The sequence below is a fragment of the Sciurus vulgaris genome (genome assembly GCF_902686455.1).
Source record: "Sciurus vulgaris genome assembly, chromosome: 11".
Classification (NCBI taxonomy): Eukaryota; Metazoa; Chordata; class Mammalia; order Rodentia; family Sciuridae; genus Sciurus; species Sciurus vulgaris.
In genome coordinates, this window is record NC_136472.1 from 122,079,970 (window position 1) to 122,101,022 (window position 21,053).

At 45.1% G+C, this 21,053-nt stretch overlaps 1 protein-coding gene across 1 annotated transcript in view; it reads left to right on the forward strand.

Annotated features, from left to right (window-relative positions):
• DCPS (decapping enzyme, scavenger) overlaps nucleotides 1–21,053 on the forward strand; it is a 39,151-nt gene that overhangs the window by 11,448 nt on the left and 6,650 nt on the right. The window contains exons 3-4 of the mRNA XM_079105315.1: nucleotides 15,279–15,424; nucleotides 20,102–20,215. Of these exons, the coding sequence (XP_078961441.1) occupies nucleotides 15,279–15,424; nucleotides 20,102–20,215 (260 nt within the window). The remainder of the gene's footprint in view (nucleotides 1–15,278; nucleotides 15,425–20,101; nucleotides 20,216–21,053) is intronic.

A 21,053-nucleotide genomic window follows, 5' to 3' on the forward strand; every position in this document is an offset into this window, starting at 1 on the left:
CTGGTTGTTTATCTTGGTCACTCTTTTTCAAACTGCTTGTTTTCCCCTAGTATTTGGTGCTTTTCACAGTAGCTCATTCACATTGAAAAATGAAGCACCTGCTGAACACCTCTGTGTATGCCTGTAATCCCAACAATTTGGGAGATTGAGGCAGGAGGATCACATGTTCAATCAAGGCCATTCGGGGTAACTTAGTGAAACCCTGACTCAAAATAAAATAAAATAAAAAGGACTGGGAATATAGCTCAGTGGTAGAGTATCTCTGGGTTCAATCCCAGTACTCAAAATAATAATGAAGCACGAGAGCCAGAGGCAGTGATGTTTACCTATAACCCCAGCTACTCTGAAGGCTGAGGCAGCAGAATTTCCTTTCTCAGGATCAATTTGATGCCAGGGCAACAAGGAATATCCCATCTCAAAAAAAAAAAAAAAAAAAAAGAAGAAGAAAGAAAGCAAGCAAGCACCAGGCTGATATTCATACAAGTTGATGTGGATTTTGTCCCTTCTTGCATTTAACTCTACTCTCATAGTAGGCCCTTGTGCTGAATGGGTACTATGTGGATCAGGGTGAGGTTTATTGGCTGAAGGCTTTGCTTGAGATGTGCAGTTTGATACCATTCTTGGTCATCAACCTTCATCCCCAAATGAGGAATAGTAAGAGCTAGAGACCTATTCTGATGGCAAAGCCTAAAATATTTACTATCTGGCCCAGTGTTTACAGAAAAGTTTGCCAACTTCTGCTCTAGTCCTTCAGTTTAGTATTTTTGGAGACCAGCTCTCTTATTTGCACCTGGCAGTAAGTGCTTGCCCTTGGAATGTGACAACGAATAGAGCCAATTAGGGAAACCGTTCTGTAGACAGCCCTTAAGTGAATCCCAGTTTTAACTTTTTTCCTGTCCTCTGTACCTGTTATTCAGGACCCAGCTTCCCTCTTAGGCTCCCTCTGCGAGTTTGGTGATCACCCCCATGTAGATTGTTGATCATTCCAGATAGCAGCTTCCTGCAGTGTTGTCTCAACCATCTACACCCTGCCTTCTGCTTCCTAACTTCAAAAAATGAATTGCTGTCTGTTTCTCATTGCTTCTCTCCACCCTCATTCTTGTCATCATTATGGCTTTTTTCCCTTTTGTACTTCATTAGTGCTCTTTTAATAGTGGGCTCTTTTAATAGTCTGAGAGTTGCCATGAATTAACAGTTGGGTGCCTTCCACATACGTCTGGATAGACTGACTGAGGACTCTATAGGTGTAGCTAGCACAGACTATGGAGAAGTTACCCCATTGAGGGCACACTCCAAGAGAACTGAGACAGAGACCTGAGCTTCCCCCTCTTCTCATGCCTAGATATTCTCATTGCTCTTGTGCAGTGAGTGCAGGTGTAAATTAGATATGACCAGATCCACAAATGTGTACCCTTTGTAAAACATGCATTTATAATGAGCTAGCATTTCTACTTCCAGATATCTCACAGTTGCTCATAGAAATGCATAAAGAGATACAAAAATGTTCATTGCCATCTCATGTGTGATAGAAAAAGATAAAAAGAAAAATAATGTCCTTTGCCTGAATCCCAGCTACATGGGAGACTGAGTCAGGAGAATGGCAAGTTCAGGGACTGGGAATATAGCTCAGTGCTAGAGCACTCCTGGGTTCGAACCCTAGTACTCAGAAGGTAAATGAAGCACCAGAGCCAAGTGCTTCATTTAGCAAGCTGCTCTCTCAAAATAAAATGTAAAAAGACCTGGGGATGTAGTTCAGTGGTAAAGCACCTGTGGGTTCAATCCCCAGTACCACAAAAACAAAAAAAGAGACCTGTAGGTGTATGTGTTCATAATTACATAAACTCATTAAAGAAAAAGCTGGAATGGTGAATATTTGACGATTATCAAATATGTTGACCTCCATGAGAAGGATGGAGCTAGACTTGTGAATTATTGGAGAACATTGGTGTGATGATTGGGTACACAGTCAATTTTTAGAATAACTTTTCACCAAAGAAACAAATCAAATATTGGCCTGGCTTAGGGTCTCTGTTGCTTCCTTATTACATATCGCTGTCAGGTGAGTCTGTCTGTTCATCAGCAAGTACTATATAGCTCCAAGCCACATGTGCCCCAGCTCCAGTGGTTCACACCTACCAACAGGGTGCACATGTGTGAGAAGTGAATTAAATACACTGCAGTGGAGAGCACTTGGGAGCCAGAGGGCTGTGGTGTGCAGAGGAGGCTTCTCCCTCTTGGGAGAGGTGTGTAGTCTCCTGAATGGGCTGGGTTTGGTGACAGGGTGGTCCAGGTGAGGGTAACACTGCAGAATAAGCTTAGAGTGGACAAGCATTAGCCATACTTGGCAATGGGACTTTGTTAACGGGACAGGGGAAATGTAATTCAACCCACAGGAATGGAGTCATCATTGGGGGCCATTTAAAGATGACAGATTTCTCTTCTCTCTCCCCCTGGGTGCTTTAAAACCCCTGAAGCCAGTGAGCCAGGGCTGCCTCTGGGGTGTGGAAAGACTGGAATATTAACAAACTGAGTAATTTCAAGGCAGAAAAGTCTTTGCCATTGGACTCAAATTCTTAATGCAGAATGTGGCTCTGGCCCTTTTCTCTTGCCTGTGTGGCCCATGCTCCCCTACCACATTGGCTCAGAGCACCCCTGAGTGGTGGCCTCCTCCACTCTCCTCATCTTTTTTTCCTTTACCAGCCAACTAAGAGCAAAAATTCCTTGGTTAAAAACTGGGTTTCCATGTGCCTGGGAGAAGCCTTGGTGTTCAGAGTTACTTTAGAAATGAACACATCAGGGCTCCTGAGGTGTAGCCACCACCTCAACTCATGTTTTTTCTCTCTGTTTCTCAGATGGGGGCAAGGTCCCAAGACTCTGTGGTAGCCTTTATGCTCAAGTCAGCAGAAAAGTCAGCTTATTCAGGGCCAGTGGGCAAAGGCAGATTACTCATACTGGTTCCACCTCATCACTTGGCACTGGCTACAGTAGCAGCCTGGTTGTTGTCCACTCCTGAGTTATAACCTAGAATCCTGTAGTCCTGGGTTTGTGACCTTCCATTTCGCACCACACATATCATCTGGCAATGTCCAGGGATACTGTGTTGAGACCTGACATCCATGCTCCTCTCAGAATGAACTAAGCAAATACCTTTAGGAAGAAGTTGAGAGGAGGGTTGTTCTTGTTGTAGTCTGGTCTGCTTAACCTTAAATAGTTCCTTCCCACATGTAGGGAAGTATGGGGGTTTGCAGCTCTGAGATCAAGACTGTCATTTATGACTACTGCATTATGACAGATCAACTCTCAATCCTTATGTTCAAATGAAACTTTGCAGAGTGCCAGAAGCCCCACTACTACCCTACCGTAACATTTGCCATCCCCCCAAAACCACCACCTTTGGGACTGCATTCAGAGGTACCAGATTTGCTTGGGGGCAAGGAGACCCTGGAGTTTTGCCATCAGGTCCTGTCACTCACCTCACTCCAATCCCTCCTGAACCTTAGGAGAGGGAGGGAAGGTACTAAGAACTTGCATCGGGAGACTGTCAGCTCCAGGGTCTTGATAAAGTCAGTATCTGCCTCTCCTCTATCTCCAGCAGCACCTCTGTGCTTTCTGAGAGAAGGTTATTAGCAGTTGTAGCTCTACTGTAGAGCCAGCGGGTGAAGCTTCTGATCGGATTCAGACCACACCCTTCAACCATGTTTATCCTCGACGTGGAGGTCTCTTCTGGCCTCCAGAATACTTGCAGCATCCCTAAAGGTGGGACATTGAACATATTACCTAAGCCTGCCACTAGAGGATGGATCCCCAGCAGCCAGTTTCCTTTTGCCCTCCACCCTCACCTCTCAGACTCAGGAGGGTGTTGCCCAGCCAGGGGAGATCCACAGAGGAGAAAGAAAATGCAAATCTTGGAGACCCCACCACCAGCCTCTTCCTGCAGGTTTTCTCTAGGACTCCTTTGCAGAGATCTAGACCGGGTTATCCAGCCTATCTCCTGGCTGGCTCTGCCTAGCTCTCGAGGAGGGGGAGTGGGGAGGGGACTTCACAGTCATCATGCTTTGCTGTTGCTTATTCCCTGTCTGCACATATGGGTCAGATAAGTGGAAACTGGCCCATTGTCATGAAAGGAGAGCAGAAGCCACAAACGGAGCCATAGGAATGACCTCATCCTGTAGAAGTCATCAGCTACGGCTAGAAGGCTGTCTTGTTTGAACATGTGTATGGGAAGGAGAGCAGACTGTCTGTGGTTTGCATTTTCATGTTTCATGTGCTGCAGCATTTTCCTGGGGCTTTGGCTAAGCTGGCTTTGGCTAAGCTGGCTTTGGCAGGGAGTAGAGAGGCAGCTGCTCTTAACTTTCTTCTAGATTGCTCTGCCTCCCACCTCTGAGAGCCATTGGGCTTTTGTGTCCATCTCAGGGAGGAAGGGTGGCTTTATTTATTGGTGAAGTCCTTGCAGGAGATCCTCAGGGTCTTGGCAAGCAAGATAGCTGCCCTAGCCAGGGCCTCACCAGCCGTCTCATCTGAGCTACATATGTTCTTTCTCTGTTCAGCTGGAATACATCAGTATGACCATTCCCACTGCTAGAACATTCCTGTGGATCAAGAGCTGCTGCCTGAGCCCCACAGTACTGGAAACACCACCTCCACGCCCCATTTCTGAAACTTCCCCACCCAGAGCCTGCCTCCCCATGATCTCATGCTGACATACATGGGACATACATCAGATGGAGCATTAGGGATAGTGCTACAATCGTAGGTCAAAACAGCCATTGTTCCCTGCCTGAGTGAGCATCCAGTAACAGGATCCACTCCAGTCCCCCGTGCTCATCCCAGGACTTGGTATCCTGTAGCATCTGGCTAAAGTTTACCCCAGCAAGTGTACCTCAGATAGCCCTTCAGAGTCCAGTGAGTGGGGACTCTGACCTGTACTTCCCAAGAAGCATGGCAGCAAGAAAAGCATAGTGGTCCTCTTTGCGTACTCTGACCTACACCTGGTCCACAGACCCAGTCCCTCTGACACCTCATTATCCCCTTTGGTGTTGCTGGTAGCTGTTTATGGACCTCTCAGAGGAGTGTGAACTGTCCATGTTTCTCCCCTCTGATGGGGCTGCTTTTGGAAAACTGGAAAACATGGATGCAGCAGGGAAGAGGATAGCCCTGTGGAAGGGAAGGACGTGTTACATGGAGGAACCCGAGGGCCTCAGTTCCAATCCCAGCTCCATCACTTAACAGCTGTGTGATCTTGAGTAAATTGCTTAATCACTCTGGGGTTCAGATTTAAGAAGTGGTTTATTTTTCTGTTTGTATTATATTTGTTTTACAAGTGAAATTAGCTATATTTGTTTTTTGTTCTTTTTTTTTTTTTTTTTTTTTTTTTTCCTGTGGTGCTTGGAATTGAACCCAGGGCCTTGTGCTTGTGAGGCAAGCACTCTACCAAGTGAGCTATATCCCCAGCCCTTATATTTGTTTTTAAAAACTTATAAAATACCCAGAAAATAATTTTTTAAATTATGATCGCATGTAAGTCTGCTGCCCAGGCATGATCTCCTTCAACATCTGAGTATGTACTTTTAGACTTTTATCAGCATGTGCTTTTGTGTATGCAGTTGCCCACACATGCAAAGGTAAAAACGTGTTCTTAAAAATAAAATGGCATTATAATGTACACTCTCCCCTTCACACTCTATCCTGTCAGCCTGATCTAGGCAGGGCCAGGTTCTTTTCCGGCACTGTACAAAGTGCATACACAAACACATAACAAAGTTTCTGCTCTCAAGGAGCTGGTGTTCAGTTGGAAGAGATGGGCATTAAAGAAAGAGCAAATGAATGTACCAAGTGGCAGTAAGTAGCTCAGAAAAAAAGTAAAGCCCTGGAATGGGGACAGTAGTACATACCTACAGTTCCAGCTACTCAGGATACTGAGGTAGGAGGATTGTAAGTTCAAGGCCAAGGCTAATCTAGGCAATTTAGTGAGACCCTGTCTCAAAAATTAAAAAGGGCTGGAGATATAGAGTGCCCTAGGGCTTGATCCCAAGTACCACCAAAAAAAAAAAGGCATTGGAAGAGAGACAAGGATACACACAAAGATTTCTACTTCCAGGGAGGTGTTTAAATGCTCACCTGCTTCCTTTAATGCCCTCTCTAACAATAACATTAAAGGAATGTCCTTGAGAAGAAAATTAACCCATAAATATTAAGAGGAAATGAGAGGTGACAAGAAAAATTTCAAACCTAGGAAAAAAAGGGAGGAGGGGAAACAGACTGAATAGATCACAAAGGGAACCCTGAGCAGCAGCACCTTCTGTCTCCTTTCCCGTTCAGGAATCTGGATCCCACTCCTTTCTTCCCCAGCAGGAGATTGGAGGGCCAATGTCTGAAGAAATTAAAAACAGGATCTGGAGAAGATTCTGTGTGCAGCTTGAGGTGATGGGGTCACTGCTGAGATGTAACAGGATCAGTAGAGTTAGTTGACACATTCAATGTTGATGTGACTCTCGAATCCCCAGCTGCTGTGCTTCCTCGTCACCAGAGTGTTGCCATCCGGGCTTATACCACTGTGTGTGGAAGAGCTATCTATGCACAATGTGACCAGCCAAGAGGAGACCCAAACTCTTGGGGGTTCTGTAATGCAAAAGTATAGCCTACACATCCTAACACCAAGCTCCATGTAACTGCACCTACATCCACAGAGATGCCCATAAGCTTTGGGACGCTCTGCTCTTAAATATGAGTGAGCATTGCCTATAATCCCAGCTGTTTGGGAGTCTAAGACAGGATGATTGCAAATTCAAGGCCAGCCTGGGCAATTTAAAAGCTATTATGAATCTCAAGAAAAAAAAATGTATCAAATGCATAAGGACAAAATTCGATCAATAATGATTGTTTTTTCTTCTTTTAGTACCAGGGATTGAACACAGAGATGCTTAACCACTGAACCACATCCCCAGCCCTTTTTATTTTTTATTTTGAGACAGGGTCTTGCCAAGTTGCTTAAGGCCTTGCTATGTTGCTAAAGCTGGCTTTCAACATGGAATCCTGCTTCAGGCTCCCAAGTTGCTGGGATTATTAAGGATTTCTTTTTAACAAAACTGAAAATATAGTAGAAATGAAAAAAATTTTAAAGAAGAATAGAAGGTGAAGTTGAAGAAAATTTTCTTAAAAGTAAAGCAAAATGGGGCTAGGGGAGATAGCTCGGTTGGTAGAGTGCTTGCCTCCCAAGCACAAGGCCCTGGGTTCAATCCCCAGCACCCCAAAAAAAAAAAAAAAAAGTAAAGCAAAATGACAAACAGATGGAAAATGGGAGAGAAAAGATAAGAACCGGATGACAAAACCAAGAAGTTAATATTTAAATAGGTCTTCTAGAAAAAAAAGGCAGAGAAAACAGGGAAGAAAGTCATCAAAGAACTAATTCAAGACAGTTTCTCAGGATTGAAGATGATTTTCAGTTTTTAAAATTATATTTATTTGTTTATTTATTTATTTGGATGGCACTGGGGATAGATAGAAGCCAAGGCCTTGCACGTACTAGGCAAGCACTCTAATACTGAGCTACATCCCCAACCCCTTGATTTTCAAGATTGAAAGAGCTCCCCCTCAGCCAGGCACAGTGGTGCATGTCTAATCCCAGCAGCTCTGGAGGCTGAGACAAGAGGATGGCAAGTTTAAAGCCAGCCTCAGCAAGTTAGCAAGATCTTCAACTTAATGAGACCTTGTCTCAAAATAGAAAATAGAAAGGGCAGGGGATATGACTCAGGGGTAAAGCACTCCTGAGTTAAAATCCCTGGTACCAAAACAAAACAAAACAGCCAAAGAGTTCCCCCTCAAGGAAAGCGAGTCCCTACTCCCTCAAAAAAGAGCCCAGCAGTTACCAAGCACAATGGATAAAAATATACCCACCCCAAGACCCATTGACCAGATCAGGACACTGGGAACAGAGAAGAAAACAAGTCACTTACAAAGGACTGGGAACAAGAATGACCTGAGACTCCTCAATAGCAGTGTTTTTTGTTTGTTTGTTTAATATTTTAGATGTTGATAGACCTTTTTTTTTTTTTTTTCATTTATTTATATATGGTACTAAGAATCGAACCCAGTGCCTCACACATGCTAGGCAAGTGCTCTATCACTGAGCCACAACCCCAGCCCAGCTTTTCATCCTAGAATTCTTTAGTCAAACTCTTCATTTAATCTGACAATTAGAATAAAGATATGTTGAGATGTTCCAAGTCTCAGAATTTATCTCCCTTCCACTGTCGATCTGGAAGCAACTTAAGTTTGTGCTTTGGCGCAGTGGTTCTTGATGTGTGGTCCTGGGACCAGCAGCATCAGCACCACCTGGGAACTTGTTAGACATGCAGATTCTTTGGCTCCACCCCAGACCTCCCAAATCAGGTGGTTCTGCTGCTTGCTGAAGTTTTTGTGAGTGTTTTGGCTGATTAATGCTCTTTATTTATATTTAACATGTTGATTAAGATGTCCAACTTTCACACACAGCAAATAGAAATTTAAGATTTGTAATTTACAAGTTTGATAATCTGTACTGTTACCATTAGTTACGAGAGACATTTTAATTCTCTTATCTGGGAAACTCTATCTTCAAAATATAATTTCTCTTTTATCTTCACTGATAGAAAGTTCAGCCTTAAAAGCATTGTGTTTATTTTAATTTTAATATAATATATGCAGACTGATCATGAATTCTTCAAAGCAGGTATGCTTTAATGCTAAATAAAGCATGCACGTGCACATAGAGATGCTTCTCCACTTATGATGGTGTTATTCCAGACCTCTTATAAATTGAAAATACTGTTGTTCAAAATGCATTTAATACAACTAACCTACCACAGAGTATATCCACACAGTATACTATGGAGTTTTGGTTTTTTACCCTCATGATTGAATGGTTGACTAGGAACTGTGGCTCTTGCCACTGCCCAGAGTCTCAAGAATATTATAACTGCATATCATTAGCCTGGGAATAGAACAAAATTCAAAGTACAGTTCCTACTGAACGCATACATATAGTTTCCACACCACTGTAGAGCCAAACAAATTGTAAGGTAAACCATTGTATGTCATTGACCGTGGTTCTCTACTGAGCAAGGTATTCAAACAATGCTTAAAAGTATTAGTGTTGTATATCTACAAGCACTTGTTAAATTCATATAGCAAATGGCAAAGGCAGCATTATTTCAGCTTTATGCTGTGGTGAAACTATTTTTAGGTTTTATTTTTTTTTAATTGATATAAAAATCATACATAATTATGGGATACCATGTGATGTAGATATTGTATCATGTTCAAATCAGCTGAAGCATAACTCTCTCCTCAAATATTTGTTATTTCTTTGTGGTAGAAACACTCAAAATATATACAGAGTCCATTATTGTTATCTGTAGTCACCCTTCTTTGCAGTAGAATACCATAACTTCGTTCTCCTAACTAATTTTTACATATTGACCAACCTTTCCTCATTCCCCAACCCCCACACTCCCCAGTCTCTGGTAACCACCATTGTACTATCAACTTCACACATAAGTGAGATCATACAGTTTTTGTCTTTCTGTGCCTGGCTTATTTTGTGTAATAGTGTGCTCCAGTTCCATCCATGTTATCACACATGAGGGGATCTTGTCCTTTTTTATGGCCGAATAGTATTCCACTGTGTTTACCGTACTACATTTTCTTTTTCTGTTCATCAGTTGGTGGATACTTTGCTGCAGCAAAACATGGAATTCTGCATGTTGATCTACTTGGTAAATTATTTCAGAGAATTGAAAATATTTGTATGGTTTTTCTAATGAAAATTCCAAGAATGAAATTTCAATAATAATGCCAGCTTGAAGTTTGAAAACCACTGCTACAGCAAAATGAGGAAATAATTATGAAAGAGGAAGATCATCTTTCCAGAAAACAATGTGCCCAGTTAAAGAGAAAGGGGAAGGGAACCCCATGGATGGTAGCACCTGGGCCACTCGGGAAAGACACAGTCATTGCTCATGTGCCTGATGAGTTTTAATAAGTCAGATTTATATAAATCAGGAAAGTGCATTTTGGGTGAATCAGTGATAAGTTTATAGAAAATTAAGCAAGTAAGAAAGTAATTACTAATTCCATATACCAAAAATTGTGCTAAAAAAGGAAAACTATGCTGTTCTTGGCAGAGAATCAATAAACAAGAGAGAAACTCTTGTCTTCCGTTATGGTGGTCAATAAATACAGGAATCGTGAAACTGAAAAGCCAAGGAACATAAAAATATAATTTAGAACTATGGAAGTGCATAACCAAAGAAATGGCTAGAAGAGTTGAAAGTGGTGTCTTTGAGTTGAAGATTGGGAGCAGGAAGGAGCAGAAATGTTTTTAAAGCAACTTTTATTTGCCTTTTTAACCTCGGTACAAGTGCAACTTGAGTTAAAAATACCAACAAATTTAAAAAGCATGACAGGGCTTTGTAAGAAGTATAGGGAATTTCTCTTAATATAATGAAAACATTTTCAATTGATGCGTCTTGGAGAAGTTTAAAATTGTCCTGAGCTTTTTTTCCCAAGGATGCCAGCAGGAGGATGTGGTTAGGAAATTCCTTATTACTTCTCAAGCCACAGGGGAAGGTTTTGGGTTAAAGGGATTGCCAGCTATTGTTCATCCTGAGCAGATGGCGCCCTCAAGTCAACTTGCTAAAAGGCATTTGGCAGAAAGAACCCAGGTAGGTCAGCAGGCCTCATCTGCTCACCTACCATAGGCAGTCAGAGCCACCGCTGTAGTGCCGTGGGACCTGAGGGGCCATCCAGGTGTCTGTTTCCTCATGTAAAATGGGATCATCAGAACACTCAGCCACTTTGGGAGTGAGGAATAAATTAGTTAATGTACATATTGGGTTTAGAATAGTACCTAGCGCATCTGTTAGCAACTTGAGCTAAGGTTCCAAAGAGTATCAGCACCTTTTTTGTTTTTGCTTTTTATTTTGGGGAAAGAAAAAAATCAATCCTACAGAAAAAGGTGTGAGACTAGTACAGCAGATGTCTTTATAAAACCCCTTTACCTATTGTTAACATTTTGCCACATTTGCTTTTTCTCTCTCTACTTATAATAATTACTTTATTATGTATACAGGCATAGGAAGGGGTAAACATCAATTTCAGGAAATTGTCAGTTTCAGATCTATCCAAAACTGTTATGTAGTGCAGAGTCCATTATTAAACTGTGCCACTTGTTTCAACGCCATCTTTAAAGCAGGACTCCCCTCCCCTATTCAGGGTCTACTCTAATCCCTTTAGTCATGCCTGCTTGGTCTCTTTTAATCTGGAGCACTTCTTTAGCCTTTCTTTGTCTTTCCTAACTTCCGTATATTGGTTTGGTTGGCGCCTGGGCCTCACTGTGTTGCTCAGGCTGAACTCCTGTGCTCAAGCAATTCTCCCACCCCAGCCTCCCAGATGCTGGGACCATAGATGCAGATCACCACACCCAGCTAATTTTGACATTTTTGAAGAGTTATAAAGCCACTTATTTTGTAGAATTCCCCAGGATTTTGGTTTGTTGATATCTCCTTGTCATTAGATTAAGACTCAGTGTTAGGAGTAGTGTTAATCCCCTTCACTCAAGGGAGGTGGTATCGTTTTCCCTCTGTAGTTAATATTTTTGAAATTGTGCACGTGTGTACTGTTTCCCAGCACATTTTTAATCGATAGTTTTGTGTTTTATTGAGTATTGACTTTTGACCAAAGTCCTCCTGAAATTCAGCTGCAGGTCAGAATCTTGATTGACTTTTAGATCAGTAAACCAGAATTCCTTTTGGTGCTGCCAATGTGAAACTTAGCGTGCGGAAATATATTGATTTATGTTAAAGAACTTTTATTCCATTTGGTACACAAATGCTCTTCTTGGGTTTAAAATCTGAAAAGACCAGAATCATTTATTCATTTTTCCAGGAAGTATTTGTCGAGTGCTTACTCTGTGCCAGATGCTATTCCAGGTGCCTGGGATAAATGGTAAAAAGAAATAAACCAAATCCTTTTCTTCCTGGAAGTGACATTCTCAACAGGTAGTCAGACAGTAAAACTGTACTATATTGTCAGGTAGTGATAAGGGAAGAAAAAGCAAGGCAGTGACGGTGACGGAGATGGAGAGCTGTGGGGTGGAGGGTGGTGTTGGCCAGGGCTGTATGAAGCCCTGGGTGAAGCAAGGGAGCCGAGGAAATTGTGGGAGGGTTTGCCTGGAAGTGAGAGTCACTGTACAGCCTGGAAGTGAGAGTCACTGTACAAGTCCCAGAGAGGGCTCATGGCCACTGCTAGGTGGTAGGACAATGAAGGGTTGGTGTGGCTGGAACAGAGGCAGCCAGGAGGAGAGTGGCTAAATGAAGCGACAGGAGTCTTGTGGACCATGACGGGGAGCTAGTGGAGAATGGTTTGTGGGGAGCACCCCCAGCACTGATGACAGTGAGGGGGTGCTCCCTGTGGTGGTCTGAGAGTAGCAGGGCTGCTGAGCAGTGAGGGTGTAGCGGGGCTCCACCTGCCACTCTGGACTCCTCGGGAGAGGACGGCTGGCAGGGAGCGAGCAATTGGGTCACTTAAGGCTCTGGATTTTCTCCTTGCTGCCTCAGATGGGGGCAGGAGAGGGCTGGCATATAGTGAGATTCCTGTTTTCCCTGCACCCTGGGTGGCTGGGGCAGATCCTTGACAAGCCTGGGCAGACCAAGGCTTGCTTGCAGGCCCCTGGAACAGCCAGAGAGCCCCAGGCTGTGAGCCCAGGGCTGTGTGTTCCTTGCCAGCAGAGTTAGGCTGTTCTCCGGCTTCGACTCTGCCTTGTTCCCAGCCATCTCTCCCCCACTCTGACGGAGTTCTGTTCTGCTGAGCCTTGTTTCTCCACCACCCACCCTAGGAGACTAAAGGCACAACAAAGACAATGAGTATAAAGGTCGTGTTTGTAGAGTGCTTTAGAGTGTTGGAAGGTACTTACTAAATGGTTTCCACCTACTAATTCATTTAATTCTCACACAAACCTTCTAAGGAGGTGCTGCTGATACCCTCAGGTAAAGCAACAGAGAAGGTGGGCCACTTACCCATGGTGACACAGTTAGGAAGTGCAGAGCCAGGACTTGCACCAAGCTGATTGACTCCAAAACCTCTTTGCTCACCCACTGAGCTGCCCTGCAGATCTCATGGCATTTTCCCCATGTCTACTGCAAGTTCCATGGTAGTTGCCAATCACGTGATTTCAGGTAGACTCCTGCCTCTTGGGATCTTGGGGTGCTTGACCTCTGACCATGGGCCTGTAATGTTGGGTTGTTAGAGAGCATTGAAGAGTGAAAAGTAAGTAACAGTGTTTTGCTGCTGGCAGAGGGTTGAGGAAGCCATTGATTCAGATCCATGATTCCCAGGAGTCTGGGTGATGTTTACTTAGTTTCTCCTCTGGTGATCCAGGTGACATGTTTTATTTAATGCTAACAACAACTCTATGAGGCAGCTTTTGCAGCCACCCTCTAACAGATAAGGAAACTGAGACTCTTAAGAGGTCACATGCCCAGGGTCACTGAGTAAAGGGGAGTCGTATGGCTCCTCTAATCCAGACCCTGAGTCTTCCCACCATGCACCCTTGCCCCCAGAGCTAATGATGAGGATGCTTAGTAGTCACCAAAAGTCATGTGCTGGGTGTGTCACACGCGTACATCCCTGTTGGCTTTGAAAGAAGAATTGAGCTGTTGGGCATCCTCTGCATCAAGAAAACACTGAGTTACTGAGCATGGTGGCATACACCTGTAATCCCATGATTTGGGAAGCTGAGCAGGAAGATTACAAGTTTGAGACCAACCCAACAACTTAGCAAGACTCTGTCTCAAGATAAAAATAAAAAAGTGCTGGGGATAGAGCTCAGTGGTAGAACATCCCTGGGTTCAATCCTTAGTAACATGTACACCCAAAAAAGTACCGACTTTAGAGTAAGGTGACCTTCCTTGATTTCAGTCCTGCCTCTGCCATGTCTCCAGGGTGACATGAGATGAGTCTTTGAATCCCTGTTCCTTTTTCTTTCTCACCAATGGAAGTAGGATTAAAACCAGCCATATCGTCAGACCAAATTAAAAAGTATAGGCTGGAGGTTCTTAGCTGAGTCTTGAGCCATGGAGGTGAGTAGAATTCCCTGGGGTGACTTCTTTGGGAGAATGTATCTGGATCCAAGGGAGGGGAGTCAGGGATACATGGGTCTTTTGAGAAACATCCCAACGGATTTCGAACACCATTTTGCCTCCCCTCCCCTGGAGATCTGTGTTGAAGCACTATATATAAAGCTTAGAGTAATAACAGTGGTTGTGCCAAATGTTTTAAAAATAGGGGAAAGGGCTGGGTGCAGTGGCACATGCCTGTAATCCCAGCTATCCCAGTGACTCTGGAGGCTGAGACAGGAGGATCACAAGTTCAAAGCCAGCCTCAGCAAGAGCAAGGCACTAAGCAATTCAGTGAGACCATGTCTCTAAATAAAATACAGAATAGTGGCCGAGTCCCCCTGTGTTCAATCCCCATACCGAAGGGGAAAAAATTAGGGGAAAGGACTTAAGGATCTGTATAGGAAAAACTATAGGGTTTCCTTCTTATTAAAATTGCTTGTCTCCACTAGGGACTTTTGCCTCCCATTTGGCAATGTCTGGAGATGTTTTGACAGCTGGGGGAGGTGATACTAGCATCCAGGAAGAGGCCAGAGATGCTACAATGCACAGGACAGTCCCCACCACAAAAATCATCCAGGCCAAGCTGTCAGAGGTGCCACGGTTGAGGATTAGATGTAGACAGCACTTATGTAGTGTTTGCTTTGTGCCAGACATTGTTCTAAGGGCTTTACAGGTTATTAACTCACTTGATCTTTCCAGTGTTATGACATAGGAGCTGTTGCTATCCTCATTTGGCAGATGGAAAACTAGCGGCACACAGAGGTTAAGTAACTGGACCAAATTCCCATCTGGGGCCAAGGTCTCACTTGGTGTGGGTAAGGAACTTAGTCTGACTCCAGAGTCCACAATGTGAACCACTGTGCTGTACTGTCGCTCTTATGGGGGCTACTGGACTTTAAATCACATTCTCAGCTTTGGATCCAGAAAACTAGAAATTTGCACTTGAAAAGAGTTAAGAGACAGTGGGTTCCTATACCTGGAGGATGGAGGGGGAGTGGGTTAGTTTGAGAGGCGCTCAGGGACCCATCAGTGAAAGCCTTGTGTTTTCCAGGTTCAGAGTGTGACTCAGCTCATGAATTGAATGAGCTTTGCTTTCCAGTCACAGACCGTGCTGTGTCTTTGCAGACGTAAAGACGACGGTGGTATACCCTGCAACAGAGAAACATCTAAAAAAGTACCTGCGCCAGGACCTCCACCTGATCCGAGAGACAGGAGATGACTACAAGAGCATTACCCTACCCCACTTGGAGTCCCAGAGCCTCAGCATTCAGGTGACTGACTGCCAGGTCTCAGAGATTGATTGCTATTCCTGTGCCAGTTTCTCTTCCAATGAACATCTGTTGGGGTCTTTCCAGGGGTTAGGCACTTCACTAAGTGCAATAGATATAGCAGAGAGCACAGCAGACCAAGTCCCTGCCCCATAGAGCTTACCTAATTTGGGGAGTCAGACAGAACATAAACACATAAAGTCATGTAACATATGTGAGATTATGAATACAATGGAGAAGACTGGAGAAGATCAGTGAGACAAGAGAGTCCCAGGGTAGCTGGTTGCTATTTTATATAGGATGGTCAGAGTAGGCTTCATGGAGAAGGGAGTTGACCCTGGTTTTGGGCCCCTTGCAAGATGCTTGGGCAAGCCACTGAGGCTCTCTGGGAGTTACTGAGCAGTTTAGTCTGCTGGAAGAGTTTGTATCTGCTCTACATTGTCCTGCTACAGTTCAAAATGACTGTGTCCTCCCTGTGTTGGATTAGGCCCACCTTGGTCCAGCTTCTTTCTCCTGATCTCTCCTGTAGCAAACCAGTTGAGTCTCAGAGTAAAAAACTTCCCTGTCACTCATTCCCCCTTACATTTATTCCACAGAAGTGGTGGTCTGTCATCCCTGACATTTGTTTGGTACAGGCCTCTGAGCACAGGTTGTAGAGTGTTCTGACTGGGCCAGATGTAAGGCTTTCTAGTTTAGAGATCCTGATGGCTCCTTGGGCGTAGGCCCAGGGCCATCCAGAGACTGCCTGGAATTGGCCCCATGTGGATACTCACAGTTAAACATGATTGATGCTGATTGATGAGTCATTTCCTTGCCCACTCACTGGCTCTCACTGGCTATTTCGCATTATTGCATACTCTTGTTCTCTTTGAGCATTTCTCACTAATCTCCCCAAGATTCAGGTTTCTGTGGTGGGAAGTATTCTAATATGGGATGCTCACAGATATTCTGACTCAGAAGACAGGAGGGAGGGAGGGAGCTGCAGGGTCAGTTGTACCAGGAAAGAGTGAGGAGAGGGAGGTTGGCAGAACCTGTAGAAAGGCTGTTCCCTGGGAAGGCCTGTGTGCTAATAGCCCTCTTCCCTGTAGGTAAAAGAACTCAGCCCTATTATTAGCCATGCCTCCCATGCAGATTTACACATGGTTCCTCTGACTGAAGCAGGCCTGTTTTTTTTTTTTTTTTTTTTTTTTTTCCTTTTCTTTTTTAAAAAAACCCAGCACTTGTCCTGTCTTCTGAGTGGAAAGAAAGTATGTCTCTACATTCCTGAACAGCTTCTATTCAGGGTCCTAGAGGAATCTGCTGGAATGTGTTCTGTGGTGCTGATTGCACTTATCTGGGATTCAAGAGAGGAAGCCCAAATGTAGTTGTCGTGAGTCATATATCTACTTTATTACACATCCGTACACAGGTCCACTTGGAAAATAATACAACAAAAACTCCGCTACATTTCCATTGACATGAGCATTCTTGTATTCCTTTTTGGCTATTTCTAGCAAGTGTATAAGCACTGTCATTGCATTTATTGAGCATCTACAGTGTATCAGGCCCTAAGTTAGGCTCTGGAGGAATACCCAGGTAATGAAACCTTGCTAATGCCTCTGCAGTCTCACAGGGAAGATAGATGTAGGAGAACTAAAACCCAGCATAGATCTGGACTAAGGTAGAGGTAGCAGGGAAGGATTTGGGAGTGATTTAAAAGGTAAACCTTAACCAGGTTGAATGGGCTTAGACTGGTTGATATAGAAAAGGAGGAACGAGTGGGGCATGACCCTGGGTCTAGCTTGCATGTCGAGCAGACAGTAAGATTATTCATTAATCAGGATGGGGGCACGGACAGTGGAGCGGGTTTATGTGAAAGACAGCAAGTTCATTTTGGGGTTTATTGAGCACTTACTAAGTGCCAAGAACTATTCTAGGCATTTTATATGCATTACCTCATTTTATCTTCACAACAGCCCATTTGGAGATGGGACTCAAATCCAGGCCGTCTGGCCCCAGCATCTGTGTTCTTAGCTGGTGACGCTATTTGACTCTTCGAATTTGAGGTACTTATAACTTGCCAATAAAAATCCCCAATGAAAAAAGGCAGTGGGGTATCTGGATCTGAAGCCTTGTGGCCATTCAGCTGAAAAATCTCCATTTGTGAGCCATCACATCAAGCTCAGCATCAGCCTGGTGTTATGATTCTTATTCTGCTAAGAGCAGCATGGCGTTGTCCTTAGCTTCTGGTCCCGCTTCCTTGTCTGAAAAAATGTGACTAACAACCCCTTCCTCCTAGGGTTGTTGTAGAAACTGAGAGAGGTATCATTTAGCTTGTGCTGCTGCCATTTCCTAAAAAGAGCCCAGGATGGAACTGCCATTATCCACACCCAAGAAGAACAAGGGAACAGGCAGGGAAGGGTGCCTGAGAGGCAAGGTAAAGCACAGAGAAGGGGGACAAGCCAAGTGAGCAGAGTGGAGAGCAAGAGGAGAATGAAGAAGGATTAAGATGTCCCACGAGAAGGTCAGGGAGGAAGGAGGTTCTAGAGGGAGTTGCCAGGGTCATCTAGTGCACAGTCTAGCCAAATATATCCTAGAAAGTGTCACCCACAGACCCGTCATTGACAGGGCTGGCCAAGTCTCTAGGGCTTGCATTCAGACGGTGACCTTCCCATCACCTACCTTAATGAGATTTATGTGGATTTTGTTCCCTTTATTCCCTCCCTTTCTTTTCTGGGCTTCTGGCCACGAGACTTCCTGTGGATGCAGGTTCCTGCCACTCGCCAGGGAGCTCTCCCAGGAGGCAGGATATACTGTGGCCTGGAGTGCAGGCTCAGGAGCCAGACTCCCAGGCTTGGAACTATGGGAGCTTGTGTGAACTTCCTTGCACCTGCATTTTCTTACCTGCAAAACAGGATGATCATAGCAGGGTTGTGACCCTTAGAGTGGTACAAGAGTAGGACTGCCCTTGCTGTCCCCACACCCACTTTGCAGTCAGTCACTCAGCCTCCAGCCTCATGCTTCTGCCACCTCCTTTGCTTTCACCCCCTTTCCCCTTTTTCTGCTTCGGTTTGTCTTACAGCCTCCAGCAAATCATCCCTTCGTCATCCCCTCTCTTAGAGCACCACTGCTGCCCTTAGGGTGATTTCTCTGTGCTGGGCTCTGGGCTAGGTGCTCTCACGTGCATGCCTGAGTAAAAATCCTCACGTAAGCCACATGTGTGGATCCTATTAGTCCCATTTAATCAAGGAGGATTCCGTTACTTGTCCAATGTGGCAGCAAATCAGTGGTGGAGCTGGGAGATAAAACAGATGTCATTGTCAAACCCCAGAATCCGTGCATGCTCTGACACGCCCCCCCACCCCCCACACTGCTCTCCAGTGAAGGAGGTGCTTCTCTGTGTGACCAAGGGACAGCCCAGGAGGCCCACTCATGGAGCACACCAGAACTCTCCATGGTGGAACGTCACCATCTCCTTCATTTCCTGTGTTTCTCAAAGACTTCAGGTCAGCTTCCAGCTGGCTTTTTTTTCCCCCCTTTCTCTTTTCCCCTCTAGCAGCACATTCCAGAGAGTTCTCTGGTGGGAGAGGAAATGCCTCTCTGGAAGAATCTTGACCCACTGGTCGTGCATGGCTCTGGCCATGGGCACTGAATGAGGACACAGCCACTGGGTGTCCTCCAGACCTCTCCCAGGAAGTGGCTCCCCAGGCTCTTCCTGTGAAGCCCCTCTTTGATGGTGGAGGAACCACATTATGATTGGCCTTTGGTTTTGCTAGGGGGTCTAGAGGCCCTCTGAGCTGAAATGCCTCCTGTGGGTAATTGTAGGAGACCTGGGGGCCCAGATATCCACAGTCAGATTCCCTCTGCTTCCTCCCCAGCTGAGAGCCAAGGATGCAGTGTGGTGTGCTCCACCATACAGGCCCAGGATGTGAGGTGTGCAGACCTGGGCAAGCAGGCCCACCCCTGGCCTTCAGTGGTGCTGCCTATGCAGCAATTCTGGGAGTGGGAAGAAGACCAAGAGGCTGTGTCAGTTCCCTGTCCTCCCTGTCAGGTCTTCCTCTCCTCCAGTGTCTTGGAGGTCCTTTCGAGTTTGAGAAGGAAAGGGCAGCAGTGTGGGTGTCCATCAAGTTTCTCTTCGGACTGAAGAGCATTCACATGTGCAAGGGCCCTGAAGGTAGGAGAAGTAGAGAAGAGTCAGAGGTAGCCAGGTTTGATCTCTACCAGCCCAGGAGTCTTCTCAGCCTAATTCTTATGGTCTGGCTTCCTCAGAAAGGCCCTACTGACCTCTGATCAGAAGGAAACCTCTGTGTTCTCAGCCTCCTCAATGTATTTGACCCATGGCCCTGAATAAATGGAACCAGGGTCCATAGAGAAAGCTCTTCCCCTGTGTCCTGTGGGTGGTGGAAGGGTTGGGTCTCTGCTGTGAGGGATCAGTGTGGACCAGGCCTATGAGCATGTAGCAGAATGGAGGGATGCTATGCTGACCAGAAAGAGCCTTGCTCAAGCAGCCGAGGCCTGTGAGAGCCAAGAGTCAGCTATGGTGGGAGAAAGGTCACTCTGTGGATCCTCAAGCAGCCCATTTGTCAATTCTCGAATTTAGCAGCCATGTATAGCTGGGTTATCCTTCCCAGAAGGGCCAGAGAATTTGGCCCAGCTGGAGGCGGGTGGATTTGTGAACCATCTCTTTCCCTCTCCTTCCAGTGGGTGTATAACATTCTTGACAAGAAGGCTGAAGCTGACCGGATTGTGTATGAGAACCCAGACCCCTCTGATGGCTTTGTTCTCATCCCTGACCTCAAGTGGAACCAACAGCAGGTAAAGATCACATGCTGGAGTGCACTGGTCACTGGCAATTCCCCTCCCAAGTGCTGGCCTCATTTGACTGCCCTTCTGCCTCAACATTGGCATCTCTCTGAGCAGATTCTAATTACCCATCAAGGGATGGCCAGAGTTATCCATGGCAATACACATGCTTGTCATACACAAATGCTTCTGCTTTTGTGGTCACCTAAAAGCCTTTTCTGGCTCTGCTTTTACCTAAGAGGTGACAGGTAGGGATGTTTGTCTTCATAACTACAGGGGCCATTCCTTCATTCCTTAACTGATCTAGTGACTCAGGCTGCCATCTTCACTTCCAGCATCACCTGGATGCCCACAGTGGAACTTTTGCATTCTCTCTGTTCCCTTGAACACACCAGATCCAGGCAGGCCCATGTTCAGAAGCACTGGCACAGAGAAGCCATGGTAACCAATCCAAAGAGTCCCCTACCCCACCTGAGCTGCAGACTTGTTTTCCAGACCTCCACTCCAAGTGTCAGCTCCCCATTCTCTGACCTCCAAATACCTCTGCTTCTCCAAATCTTTGAAGAAGCAGGTTTGGAGGTGCCATCTGCACTCTCTAGGTCTCCTTCCTCTCTCCATTGTCCTCGCTCACATTCCAGCCCACTGCCAAGTTAAAACTTGCCGTGGCCTCTTTATACCCTGAGAGTATCAGAAACATTTGTACCCTGATGGATTCAGATTTTTTTTTTTTTTTTTTTTTTTTTGGCGGAACTGGGGATCAAACTCAGGGCCTTGTGCTTGCAAGGCAAGCACTCTACCAGCTGAGCTATCTCCCCTGCCCCTGATGGATTCAGGAACAGGCAGATCCACC